Genomic DNA, 13,192 nt, shown 5'->3' with positions numbered 1-13,192 from the left:
TGTAATCCCAGCACTTTGGGAGGCTGAGGCGGGTGGCTCTCCTGAGGTCGGGAGTTCGAGATCAGCCTGACCAACATGGAGAAACCCCGTTTCTACTAAAAATACAAAATTAGCCGGGCGTGGTGGTGCATGCCTGTAATCCCAGCTACTCGGGAGGCTGAGGCAGGATAATTGCTTAAACCCACGAGGCAGAGGTTGCAGTGAGCCGAGATTGTGCCATTACACTCCAACCTGGGCAACAAGAGTGAAACTCTGTCTCAAAAAAAAAAAGAACTCTGACAAATCAGTGAGAGAAAGACAACCCAATAGGAAAACGTAAAAGATGTGAATGGGTGCATCACAACAAAAGATATCCAAATGGCTAATAAGCATATGAAAAGGTTTCAACAACATTACTCATCAGAGAAATACAAATTGAAACTGAGGCTGGATGCAGTAGCTCACGCCTGTAATCCCAGCACTTTGAGGGACTGGGGCGGGATGATCACTTGAGGTCAGGCATTTGAGAGCAGCCAGCAACACAGCAAAACCCCACTACAAAGACAAATTAAAATTAGCCAGGTGTGGTGGCACACACCTGTAGTCCTAGCTACTTGGGAGGCTAAGGCAGGAGGACCTCTTGAGTCCAGGAGTTTGAGGCTACAGTCAGCTATGATAGTGCCACTGCACTCTAGCCTGGGTAACAGAGCAAGACCCTGTCTTTGAAAAACAGTAACAACAACAACAACAAAAAACAAATAGAAACTCAGTAAAGGTACCACCATATACACCAAACAGAATAGCTACTATTAAATAGAGAATATGGAGCATTGGAACTCTCATTTGTAGCTAGCAAGAATGTATGACTTGGTACAATCACTGTGGAAAACTGTTTGGCGATATTTACTAAAACTAAACAATTACCTATCCTACTATCTAGCAATTTCACTTCTAGATACGTACCCAAGAGAACTGAATGCACATGTCCCCCAAAAGACATATACAAGAATGTTCACAGCAGTTTTATTCATAACAGCCCAAACTGGAAGCAACCCATGTCCATTAACAGCAGAATGAATAAATAAATTGTGGAATATTCATATAATAGACTACTACTATACAAAACAACAACAACAAAGAAGCAAAATAAAAACCAAAGTACTGGTACATGCAAAAACTTGGATAAATCTCAAAAGCAGACCAAAAAATGCTATAATTCTATTATTTCATTCATATGAAGATTAAGAAATGGCAATAATTACAGAAGTCAGAACAGTGGTTATCTGGCGGAAGGAGTGGTACTGACTGGGAAAGGGAGCCACCAAGGATGCTGAAAATGTTCTAATCTTGATCACCAAGTGGGGGTTATATAGGCATACCTATGTGTAAAATTGTATTGAGTTGTATACCTAAAATCTGTATAACTTACTGTGCATGTTTACCTCAATGGAAGAATCAGTAACAGAATATATTTTTATGGTTTGTTCATGTAAACAAATCCTATTTAGAGTAGCAGGAGTTGCCTGCTAAATATATCCTCAAACTACAAAATAAGAGCAGTGATTCTGATACTCAACTGGATTCTGTATTCTATGATTTTCAGATCTGCATATAAACTTCTCCTACATACACTAATGAAATGCTTTAAACATCTCAAGTTCTGAAGTCTTAAACAATTTCTCACCACCAAAGTAATATTTTACAGTCTGGACTTTAATTATGAACACTGCACAGGAGTCATCCCTTTCAAAAATGGGAAAAGCCCATAGATATATTGCTAATTTGAGCCCTGCTGCTACTCTGTTCTGAGATTCCTCATACTCAGGGCTCTAAGTACTTAGAAAAGATTCAGGAGTTAGTGTACAAATGCAGTACTGACGCCATTACTGTTTGTTTGTGTTTCTTTCTTTTCTTCCCTTTACTAAGGATTGAATATACTGGAGTAATTAAACTTATAATTTTTCCTTAAGAAGGAGATGGGGGAAAGCAAGCAATCCAACAGTCAACAAAGACCACTTATAGTGGTAAGAAGCTCATCCTGAAAAATTAAAAAAAAAATTCCTGTACATCTCTAAGACTTTTGGAGGACTCTCAAACTCTACAGCAATTATGGGAAGAATGTCATTAACAAAACTTCAAATACATTATTCTTAAAAAGGCTTCATCTATAAATTTAAACGTGAAAGTTGTGATGCCATTTCTCTTTAGGTATATAACATTTTAATAAGCTCCTCTACGAGCTGGAGAACAGTTGCTTAATTTAGGAAAAAAAGGCCTCAAACTTTTCCTAGGCTAAGTAATTCCATGTAGTTTTTTCCCCAAAATTCCTTTGCCTGGCAACTATACTTCTGAAAAAAAAAATCATAAAAAAAGCATAAATACTGCTCAACAAACATGTTCTCAGGAGTTTTTTAAAATGAATTTCAAAAACCTGGAATGCCAACAGTAATAGGAACTCGTGGCAAAGCAATTCACTGTGCTTCTTAAAATAGAGTATACTGTAGGAATCAAATAGGTTTTAGAATGATATTTAGGAATATGACAAAGCATGCACAATACGTTAGGTTTTTAAAAGCATGTTACTACATAGTATATATACACATTCTAAATTTTGTGTAAACATGTATGTGTATAGAAACAAAGTAACTGTGCTAAAATGTAAACTGTGGTTCTTTTTAGGTGGCAGGGTTATAGGTAATTTTTAATTTATTCTTTCTTGAGCATTTAAACTTAATTTATATTGATTTTGTGATTAGATATTTTTTAGTCTTGTTAATACTAAGTTTAGGTTGGATTGTAAGTGACCTGTTTGTCTTCCTCCTAACAGTAATCATCAAGTTCAATTATAATTGGTCCATTACTTAAATGCTCAAACTTTGGGTTTTTTTGTTTTGTTTTTTTGAGATAAGCCGAGATCACACCACTGTACTCCAGCCTGGACGACAGAGTGAGACTTGGTCTCAAAAAACAACAAACAAACAAACAAACAAACAAATAATTCTCAATTCCATTCAGGCATTTAAAAGGTATTTGTAGAAAGGCTGTACTATGCGTTTTTGTGGGGGGGCTATCCATTAAAAACACAATAAATAAGATGCAGTGTAATGTGAAGGTTGATGTATCTGCCTTGATGTAACATGCCTCTGAAGCTGGCATGCAATGGGCTTTAAAATACAATGTTTACTGTCATTATCAGCCTAAACAGTAATTTAACTAATCGGTGGTTCATTTGAGATGTCTGTATTTGCCACACACAATCCAAATAGCTGCAGTCATTGGTTGGAAGGTAGTCCCTATGGAAACATCAATATGCAAAGAAGGGCAAGACCTGAAATCCTTCTGTTAACTCTCCACCCAGCTGTTAAGTGCATTTGTGAAATGAGAGTTGACCTATAAGTGCACTGTAATGTTTTAAAATGTAGTGTTTATAAAAAATCAATATGGTTAGGAAAGTGTACTAATTAGACAGCATCCGAGCAATTACAAAGTCAGTATTATGTCAACATACATTTTTATTACCCTGAGTCTAGTATTCATCTAAGACAGAGACCTCTCAATTTCCTATTAAACATGTCCTTCCCAAATTGCCAGCTTAAATCAATCAATATCTTCTCCTTGAATTCTGTGGTTAAATAAATGAGTGAAAGGTAGTAGGAGTAAATTCAGAAGAAAAATAATAGATTCTGTTTCAAATGAAAACCGATATTGGTACAGTTGTAGAACTTAATTAAGGAGCACATGGCATAGTCTCTCCCTCCTCAACTAAAAGTCAAAGTAGGATAATTGAAAAGGCAGGGGAAGCAAAAGTAATTTTAATACCATATACACTGAAGTACATCTCCAGGTGATCTGACATAACAGTGGATGTCCAGGAAATAATTACAGTAAATAGATACTGACCAACTATAAAAAGTAAGTTTGCTCCCTTTAAACAAGGGCTTGACTATCACAGTGACTACGGTCACAAATAAAAGTACATTAAGTAGTTGTGGTTTCCATTAACCAAGAATCTAAAATTAATGTGCACACAGGGTAAAAGGTGGCTGTTCTCAAAGTGCTATTTCTGGCCACATAGATTTTACATGAGGACAGCCATTTTCAAGATCAACAGCAAATAATGTGCCCAAATGTGTGAACCTGGCTGGTGAGTTTTCTAGTTTCCTATAAACATTCTAATTCTGTAGTATACATGAAGAAATGAATTCTACATAATGTAGAAGTTAGAATGGTTCTTATAGATCCTTGCACTGGTAAGAAAATTCTGGGCTTTTTGTTTTGTTTTGTTTTGTTTTTTTGTTTTTTTTTTAATAGCATTCTTGCAGTTAAACACAAAAACTTTGCCAGGCTATTCAAGAAAAATTTTCTAAGCTAGTCCAACATATCTCTATGCAACATTTTGAACTATATACTTGACATATATTCAAAGGTAAATTATACTGTTTAATGGTTTGACCAGAAATAAAAGGCAAGACATGAAAAATTACAAAATCCAAAGGAAAAGTCACAATCTCATTCTACAGCAGATCTGCAGGTAAATTCTGATCCAATTTATCTTGGGAACTACAAGAACAAGTATGCAGCCTTCCTTCTAGAAGTAGCAGCAAAAAGTTCATTTAAGTGAAATGCACACATTAACTGAAGATTTATAACATCTTATGTACTAGTTCTACTTCTACCCATAGCCACTGATGTCTCTCGCTTGGATATCCCATAGGCCAAACCTAAACTCATCACCTTTTAAATCCCAAACCAAGGGTTCTCTATCTTACTTGGTCAGGTTAGAAATCTCAATGTATCCTTGACTCACTCTTCTACTTTACTGACTAAACTCAAAAGTAAGACATGTTGATGGTATCTGAATCTGTTTTTCTTCATCTCCACTGCCACTATTCAGTTCACTGTATCATCATCACTCATCAAATAATTTCTTTTGAAGTGTGGTCAAATGTGTCAACTCTTTTCCATAGCCTGGATTCTCACTGGAGGTAAAATCACATTTATTGTTTTTGGTGGATTAGCCTGGATACTGTTTTCCCTTGGAGATTAGCATAGTCAGTGAAGAATCATAGGAGTAATAATAAAAGATCAAACCGCTGCTCAGGCATGCTGCCACACACTTGTAATCCCAGCACTCTGAGAGGCTGAGGTGGGTAGATCGCTTGAGCCCACGAGTTGGAGACCACCCTGGGTAACATGGCGAAACCCCGTCTCTACAAAAACTGAGATGGGAGGAGCACCTAAGTCTGAGCCTGGGGAGACTGAGGCTGTGGTGAGCCGTGATGATGTCACTGCACTCCAGCCTGGGTGACAGAGTAAGACCCTGTCTCAAAAACAAAAACAAAAAACATATTATACACATGAAAAAGATTGTAATACATATTATTTGATGTTGATCTTGAAGATGTCTGTCCTAATGTACAATTTAGGTGGCCATATATAAAGTAAAACACATAAACCCATTCATGACAATGACAAAGGAAAGGAAGAAGGGAAGTGTTATGATCAGACGAAAAATAAATAGCTAGGTTTACCGGAATGCTTGATTCAGAATTTGATAATGAAAATGTTCTGGTGCCAATCCTATGACCACAGCATTAGGATCACTTGTTTGTATTCCTGGGAAGGGAAAAAAATAAAAAAAGGATTGTTGAAAATGCAATTAAAAGCAATGCCACATTTAAAACACAGCAGTTTTAGTCAATCAAGTGCAAACTTTTGCTATAGCCATAATCTAAAATTTAATAGATTATCCTGCCCAGTGTACTTTGGAAGTATAAGAGAGAGTACACAGAAGGAGAGGGAGAGGGAGAAGAGGGTTGGGAGGGAAAAAGAGAGAAAATCTAACATTTTTCCACATTCCTTGTGCATAGTCTTAAGGGTACTCAGTAACCAGAAGATCTGAATTGAAAATTGTAACCTGATGTCCTCGAACAAATGACAATTTCTTACTTCAAAATGCTTTGCTGATTACAATCAACAAGAACTGCCATGAGTTCCCTATGAACTATCAGATCAATAGCAACTGATTACGGACTGAGAATCTAAGAGGCAAGGGAAATTAGACTTTCTAATTGACACAACTGAGGTTAACACATTCATGATTAATATGAAATGCACTGCAGAGTCTACAATTTTCTACATAATGCCTTATCTACTTTTAGTTTCAGAAATATTATTTTAAAATTAAAGTATGTTTTAAGGCCTTGGCATCTTAGAACTTCAGACATGACAATCAAACAAGTACATTCTCCATTACAACTTTATTTATTTATTTTTGAGATGGAGTTTCGCTCTTGTTGTCCAGGCTGGAGTGCAATGGTGTGATCTCGGCTCACCGCAACCTCCGCCACCCAGGTTCAAGCAATTCTCCTGCCTCAACCTCCCAAGTAGCTGAGATTACAGGCATGTGCCAACCACACCCAGCTAATTTTGTATCTTTAGTAGAGACGAGGTTTCTCCATGTTGGTCAGGCTGGTCTCGAACTCCCGACCTCAGGTGATCCGCCCACCTCAGCTTCCCAAAGTGCTGGGATTACAGATTTGAGCCATCACGCTTGGCCTCTCCATTATAATTATTAAAAGTCTGATTAAAGGTTCCATGGATTATCCATATGCCAATTCCTATTTGCCTCTCTTATTGGCTGCAGATATCCAGGCTTTCCAACTTCCTCCTTACCAGTAGCCACGAGTATTCTCCAGTAGTTTCTTTGCTAACACAATAAGCTATTCCAGACTCATCTGATACCTGTCCAGATCTGCAATCAGTAATTTCTCCAAAGAACTACAGTGGGAATTGACACAGATACCAGTCTGAGCACTGGGTTGTCATTACTTTAGGCTTTTCCAGCAGAAGATTACACAATATGTATTATTTAAGAGAAAAAGGAGTTGGTAACTATATTTTCTATTCAAAAGTAGTAATACACAACTTATACTTAACTAACTTGATTTTTATTATTTGCATCTCTTTTCACTGACACTAAAATCTAATAGTTACTACTTTGCTTTGTCCTATATATACCTTTAATTAAAAAAAAAAAAAAAACAGTATTACTAAAAACAATAAGACTCCTGAATGCAGTTTAAGATCTCTTTGTAGTTCTTTTGTCCTTAGAATTTATCCCACTATGAATGAACAGGTGAAAATACTGTACTTTAAAGTCATTTGAAGTAATTATTTTCTCTGAGTGGTTATGTCACCAACCTGATACAGAGTTAAGTTCATTTCTATTTGGAGGCTGGTTTTTCACTTAATTGTCTTTTCATTGTATACAATATTCACACAGTTCCAAAGTCAAAACTATGTAATGGGGACTTTTTTAAAAGCCTCCTCTCTTAGTCCATCCCCCTCCTCCCTTGCTTCTCCTTTAGGTAACCATTTTTATTAGTTTTTCATTTATCCTTCTTTGGCTTCCTTTTACAAATATAAGACAAATATGTATGTATATCCATTTTCTTTTCATTTTCCTACACAGAAAATGTATAAAGATTTCTACACCTTACTTTTTTCGTTTAATATATCCTATGCAGAGCACTCCTTATCAAGAGATAGAACTCTTCATCATTATTTAATTTTCAGCTACAAAGCATTCCATTTTGTGAATATATCACAGTTTATTCAATCAGTCCCTTCTGATGAATATTTGGGTTGTTTCCAATCTTTTGTTATTACAAATAAGGTAGTAATGAATAACCTTGTTCATATGTCATTGTGTATTTTTGTATCTATATTTTAGAGAGAGATTCTTACAAGTGCTGCTTCATATGTAATTTTGCCAGCTACTGCCAAATTCCTCTCCATAGGCTTTGTGTCATTTTATATTCCTGTCAGCACTCAGATGCTTTTAATAAATTTATTTTCTGTTTAATTCAGCGAAGTTGGTTTCTGTTTCTTGCAAACAATAATTCTGATTGATACATTGGCATATTTCCTATTAGTACTAGTTTTGAGGTCTGCCCAACTCTATAGCCATGTTAAACTTATACTCCATTTTCTATATTGTGCTACTGCACTCCCAGTATCCTCAGAAAAGAAGTAATGTGGCAAAGCTTCATAAAACTATGATATTCTTCCAGAATCTGTTGACTTTTCCAAAGAGAAACACTTTTCTCTTGATTGAAAAACATTTCATATTCAATGTAAAAACTTCACACTATCCAGAATAACATTAAACAAAGAGATCCTGGTATATCTCATTTAATCAAGTTAATATAGTGGCTCCTGCATTGAGGATTAGCTTATAATACTCAAAGTAATTTTGACCTGTGTTTTTTTCAAACCATGGGTCATGATCTATTATTAGATTGTAAAACTAATTTGGAGGGCTCTAAGCATCATCATAATCAAACAAAAAAATCAAACCAAAAAGAAAATAGAATACATGTTATACAGCAAGAGTAAGTATTGCTTAACTTACACAAAGACACACACACAGATACATATTAGGTTACTATGTAATGTGTTTCACTTACTATGGATTACAGTCAAAAAAGGTTTGGGAAATGCCAATTTAGATCCAAAATATCAGTATTATCAAATGTTTCAATAATAACGGGGAAATCAGAATAAACATCTCTAAACATCCAGTTTTAAAAATGATTTGTAAGTACATATAAATATCCAGTCTTTAAACTTTCCAAATTTCCCCTACCTTTGAAATCAGGTAGTGCCCGATCATCAACTAGCAGCATGGGTCTGACTTGTTTCTGCTCTAGTAAACTCCTGGCTGCAGTCAGAGATGTGAATATTTCATTTTCAGAGATATCAAATTCCAATTTTCTCAACCTTTCCAACAGGTCTTGCTTGCTCTCTTTGGTCGTATTGGTCACAAACCTAACGATTACAGAAGCACCACGTAACCTGGAGAGGGCAAAATTCAGACGTCAAAAGGCAGCTTTTACATTCCGGCCCTATAGAATCTCCTTATTTGTTAAAACTGTGCCAAATGTTTTTATGGCCAGCAACATGACAATGTCTAGCCTCTTGCCCCTCCAGAATGGCAGCTTTATAGTTTACATAGCTACTTACAGATGTCAATGTTCACCAGATGTAAAAAGATTTTTCTTTCAATCTACAGTAGAAAGCTCATCTTTAAAGTAGTAAAAGCTCTGTCCAACAGGAGCACACTGATTAACAGACATCCATTCCCCTAAAAAAGGCTAACTCAGACAGAAACCATGTCAAGGAGTCAAGATAAAGTCCAACTATGCAATAGATTTTTTTTTTTACTTTAAACAACACGTTGTCCACTAAGCTTCTCCACCTATAAAATGAACATCATGACTCCTAACTAAATTGATAACCCCCAACTGATGCCTGCCAGATATATAAGTATGTATTTCTTGATTCCCCAAACGAAAGGTAAGCTCCTTGAAAGAAGGTGAGGTTTGTGTCAATCTTTTGCCCTAATACCTGGCACTGTGATATGAGTCACTAGATTTTCTGATTAACACCATCCTATGAACATTTTAAGGTTGGAAAAAACATACCACATACTAAATATTGCTGATTTTGAAAACTTCTCTAAATTATTTTAGGATAAAGATCCTTAATATACGTTATTAGTTCTGTTGTGATGAGTTGATTTTTTTTTCAGGACACCCAGAAGCAAACATTCACATTCCTCTTACTTTAACACACCTTTACTGGGTATCTCATTTGTATCCAGACTTCTGTTTAGTACTGTGGTTGGTAGATGAGAAATATAAGACAGTCCTTAACCTTTAAAAGCGTTTAGTTGATGGAAATAATTTAAAAATTTCAAGTTCTTTAGCTAAACTTTATTTGAGGAGCTGCACAATCAATGTTAGACCTTAGGTAAAACAAGAGAAAGCAGCACTATGCCTGTCTGTGTGTGCTTTATTTTGTGATTCCAAGATTCATTTGTGATTTTTTCCAATGGTATTTATTCCATATTGTAGAATCTTGAGTTGTCATTCCCACATTTACATTACTGACTTAGAAAATGACATACACATAGAACAAAAAGACTGGAACAAAAGGCCAAACCTAATAAAGCCTTAGAAAACAATGTTTGGAGGAAATTATAATGCATACATCCTCAAGCTAAACCCAAGGCAGTTCCTATATATGGTAAGTTGGTAAAATGCCATCTTAAGGGCATCCATTTAGCTAATGATCTGCCGTGGTAAAACGGCACTTACAAACATATTTGTCAGCTGAACCTGGAGGATAGCTTGCCTTTTAAGAGCTTCCTGTGCGCCTGGCACAGCTGCATCTTCAATGTGAAGTGTGCCACTGAGATCTACCAAAACAGCTTTTAATGCACGGCGTGCTGCCATCCTTCATTCCCTAGGAGAGAGCAAATGAAATTAAAAATACAGTTTAGGAAACAATGGACAATTAAAAACTGCTAAGTCTTCAAAAATATCACTCATATCCAGAAAGATCCTGCTTAGTGTTAAGCCGCTTCCATTTTGGAGAAAACTGGTTTTAAAAATTACAAATCCAAAATTTGATCCATAAAACTTTTACAATACTTAGGTTTAAAAAAAAAAAAACACTTGAATGAAAACTATAGGAAGGAAAACGCTTACAGAGATATCATTATTTACTTTCAGGTTTTTAAAAAGAACTCTGGTGAACCATTCATTTATTTTTAAACATGAGAATAATGTACTCTAAAGAATGGGTAGATGCAAGGACTAAATCATTAGCATAGTCTTCTTCATCTTTGGTAATGTATAATGAAAATATTCTAATCGCCCTTCTTTGCTCCTGTAACCTGAAACAGAATACATGGCTCTCCCTCGTCTACCACTACCACCTCCTTCTTCTGCCACTCCTGGTGCATACATGGTACCTCTTTTGTGAAGCAGCAGCTGAGGAGACTCTGGCAGTCACTACGGCCAACAAAAAGCCCAAGGAAGAAGTCAAAACTGAGAACAATGATCACATTAATTTGAAGGTGGCCGGGCAGGATGGTTCTGTGGTGCAGTTTAAGATTAAGAGGCATATGCCACTTGGTAAACTAATGAAAGACTAATGTGAATGACAGGCATTGTCAATGAGGCAGATGAGATTCCAATTTGATGGGCAATCAATCAATGAAACAGACACACCTGCACATTTGGAAACAGAAGAAGATACAATGGATGTGTTGTGTTCCAGTAGCAGACAGGAGGTGTCTAGCGAAAAGGGAACCTGCTTCTTTACTCCAGAATTCTGTTCTTACAGACGAAGATTACATTCTCAATCAAAAAATGGCAATTTGATTCCACCACATCCTGATGACTACAGTAGTTTTCTCTATTCTTTCATTTCCTCCTTCCCCATTCCTTTATGGTAGCTAAAGTAACTGGTATATGTGCACAAGCATATTGCATTTTTTAAACTAAATAGCCAGTGATATGTTCTAACTGACATCAAGTGGAGATGGGATGGGGAAAAACACTGATTCTGTGAAAATACCCTTTCTCCATTAGTGTCTCCATTAGTGGCATATTCATTCAGCTATCTTTACATTTCAGTAAGTTATTTTGCTCTGTTTTAACACCACCACCAAAAACCCCATAAAAATCCCTGCATATCTTGTTCAATTAGAGAATTTTAAGGTTTTTCATTTATCAATGTAAAACCAAAGACAATTTTATAACTTTTCCTGCGTAGCTGTTACATACAGGGCAATCTGTCTTTAAGTAGGGATAAATTACTCAAAAAAAAAAAAAAATTCTAGTTTTCCCTTCAAGTCAAGCATCTTGGTGTTTACATAAACTTCTTGTTTAAAAAAAAAAAAAAGAATAGGGCTGAGCGCGGTGGTTCAGCGCTTTTGGGGAGGCCGAGGCGGGCAGATCACTTGAGGTCAGGAGTTCAAAACCAGCCTGGTAAAACCACATCTCTGCATCTCTACTAAAAATACAAAAATTAGCTGGGCATGGTGGCAGGTGCCTGTAATGCCAGCTATTAGGGAGGCTGAGGGACAAGAATGAGGCAGGAGAATCACTTGAACCTGGGAGGCGGAGGTTGTAGTGAGCCAAGATCGCACCACTGTACTCCATGCACTCCAGCCTGGGCAACAGTGGGAGACTCTGTCTCAGAAAAAAAAAAAAAAAAAAGGTTCCTTTACAGTGGAAAAACCTGCCAGATAAACTTTAAATCAAATGATCAAATTAACACCAGTAAATGGGACAAACCAACATCATGTGCTTCCTGAGAGAGACAACATCACCTGTGTAGGATTCCTAGTTAAATGTTCAACCCAACTTGAATCACAAGGAAAAAGTCAGGCAATTCAAATTAAAGAAAATTGTACGAAACAACTGACTGGGTAAGGAACTGTATCAATTAAAGGAGTCTGAAAAGACACGGCAACTAAATGCAATGCATGAGAGTAATATAAAGCCAATGGAGCAGGGATTAACAATTAGTGACTTTAGGTGAAGACTATATGGTTTTTACTGCACTATTACAAACTTTCAACATAAAAAGTTTGAGAAAAATGCTAGATCTCTTATCAAAGTGGGCAAAAGAATGATGTTTTCATACCTAATAACAGTGTGATATATAACTATACAAAGTGTTTTTGTCCACGATTCCTGGCTCATAACTCCCATACCCTTGGTTGAAGTGAACAGAATCTCTGACCTTCTCCTGTCCGCTTTTCACCTGCCCAAGGCAGAACTCTCATCTGATTGTGGGTCAAAAGACCCTCATTCCAGAGAGGTTCTGTCTCATACCCTGGAGGAAGGAATGCTGCAGAGGGATCAATAATAATCTAAACAGGCCTTACTGGGTTTAGATCATGCCCTTTACATTCAATCACATTTTCACACAGTTGCGCATACTTCAATCATACCTATCCAATGAAGTCTCCATTGATAGGGCTCCATGGGGGCTTTTGGGGAGCTGATCACATGGAGGCTGACAGGAGGGTGAACCCTTCGTGCTGTGAGGGTGGCACACCCCAACTCCATGGGGACAGAAGCTCTCAGTGGGGACCCTTCCAGACCTTGCCCTATGTATCTCTTCATTTTGGCTGTTAATTTGTATCCTTTAATAAATCCTTTGTAATAAATTGATAAATGTGTTTCCCTAAATTTGGTGAGCTGTGCTAGCAAATTAATCAAACCCAAAGTGGGACGTGTGAAAACCTCAACTTGAAGCCAGTCGGTAAGAAGTTCCACAGGCCAGGACTCATGACTGGTGTCTGAAAATGGAGAAGGCAGTCTTGGAGACTAAGCCCTCAACCTGTGGG

General features: G+C 36.8%; 1 protein-coding gene across 4 annotated transcripts in view; it reads right to left on the bottom strand.

Annotated features, from left to right (window-relative positions):
• The window catches only part of HDHD2 (haloacid dehalogenase like hydrolase domain containing 2), a 48,899-nt gene that overhangs the window by 17,111 nt on the left and 18,596 nt on the right, over positions 1–13,192 (bottom strand). For 3 of the 4 annotated variants that reach the window (XR_007721322.1, XM_050768182.1, XM_050768183.1), the window contains exons 2-4: positions 10,175–10,290; positions 8,630–8,833; positions 5,511–5,595 (exon numbers count right to left, since the gene is read on the bottom strand). Coding sequence is in view for 3 of the 4 variants with exons in the window: in XM_050768182.1 (XP_050624139.1) it covers positions 5,511–5,595; positions 8,630–8,833; positions 10,175–10,280 (395 nt within the window). In the remaining variant the exon portion in view is untranslated. Of the gene's footprint in view, positions 1–5,510; positions 5,596–8,629; positions 8,839–10,142; positions 10,291–13,192 lie in introns of all 4 variants that reach the window. The other variant, XM_050768184.1, reaches the window with a different exon arrangement.

This window comes from Macaca thibetana, chromosome 18, assembly GCF_024542745.1.
Source record: "Macaca thibetana thibetana isolate TM-01 chromosome 18, ASM2454274v1, whole genome shotgun sequence".
Taxonomy (NCBI): domain Eukaryota; kingdom Metazoa; phylum Chordata; class Mammalia; order Primates; family Cercopithecidae; genus Macaca; species Macaca thibetana.
This window is presented reverse-complemented; position numbering and strand designations above follow the sequence as displayed.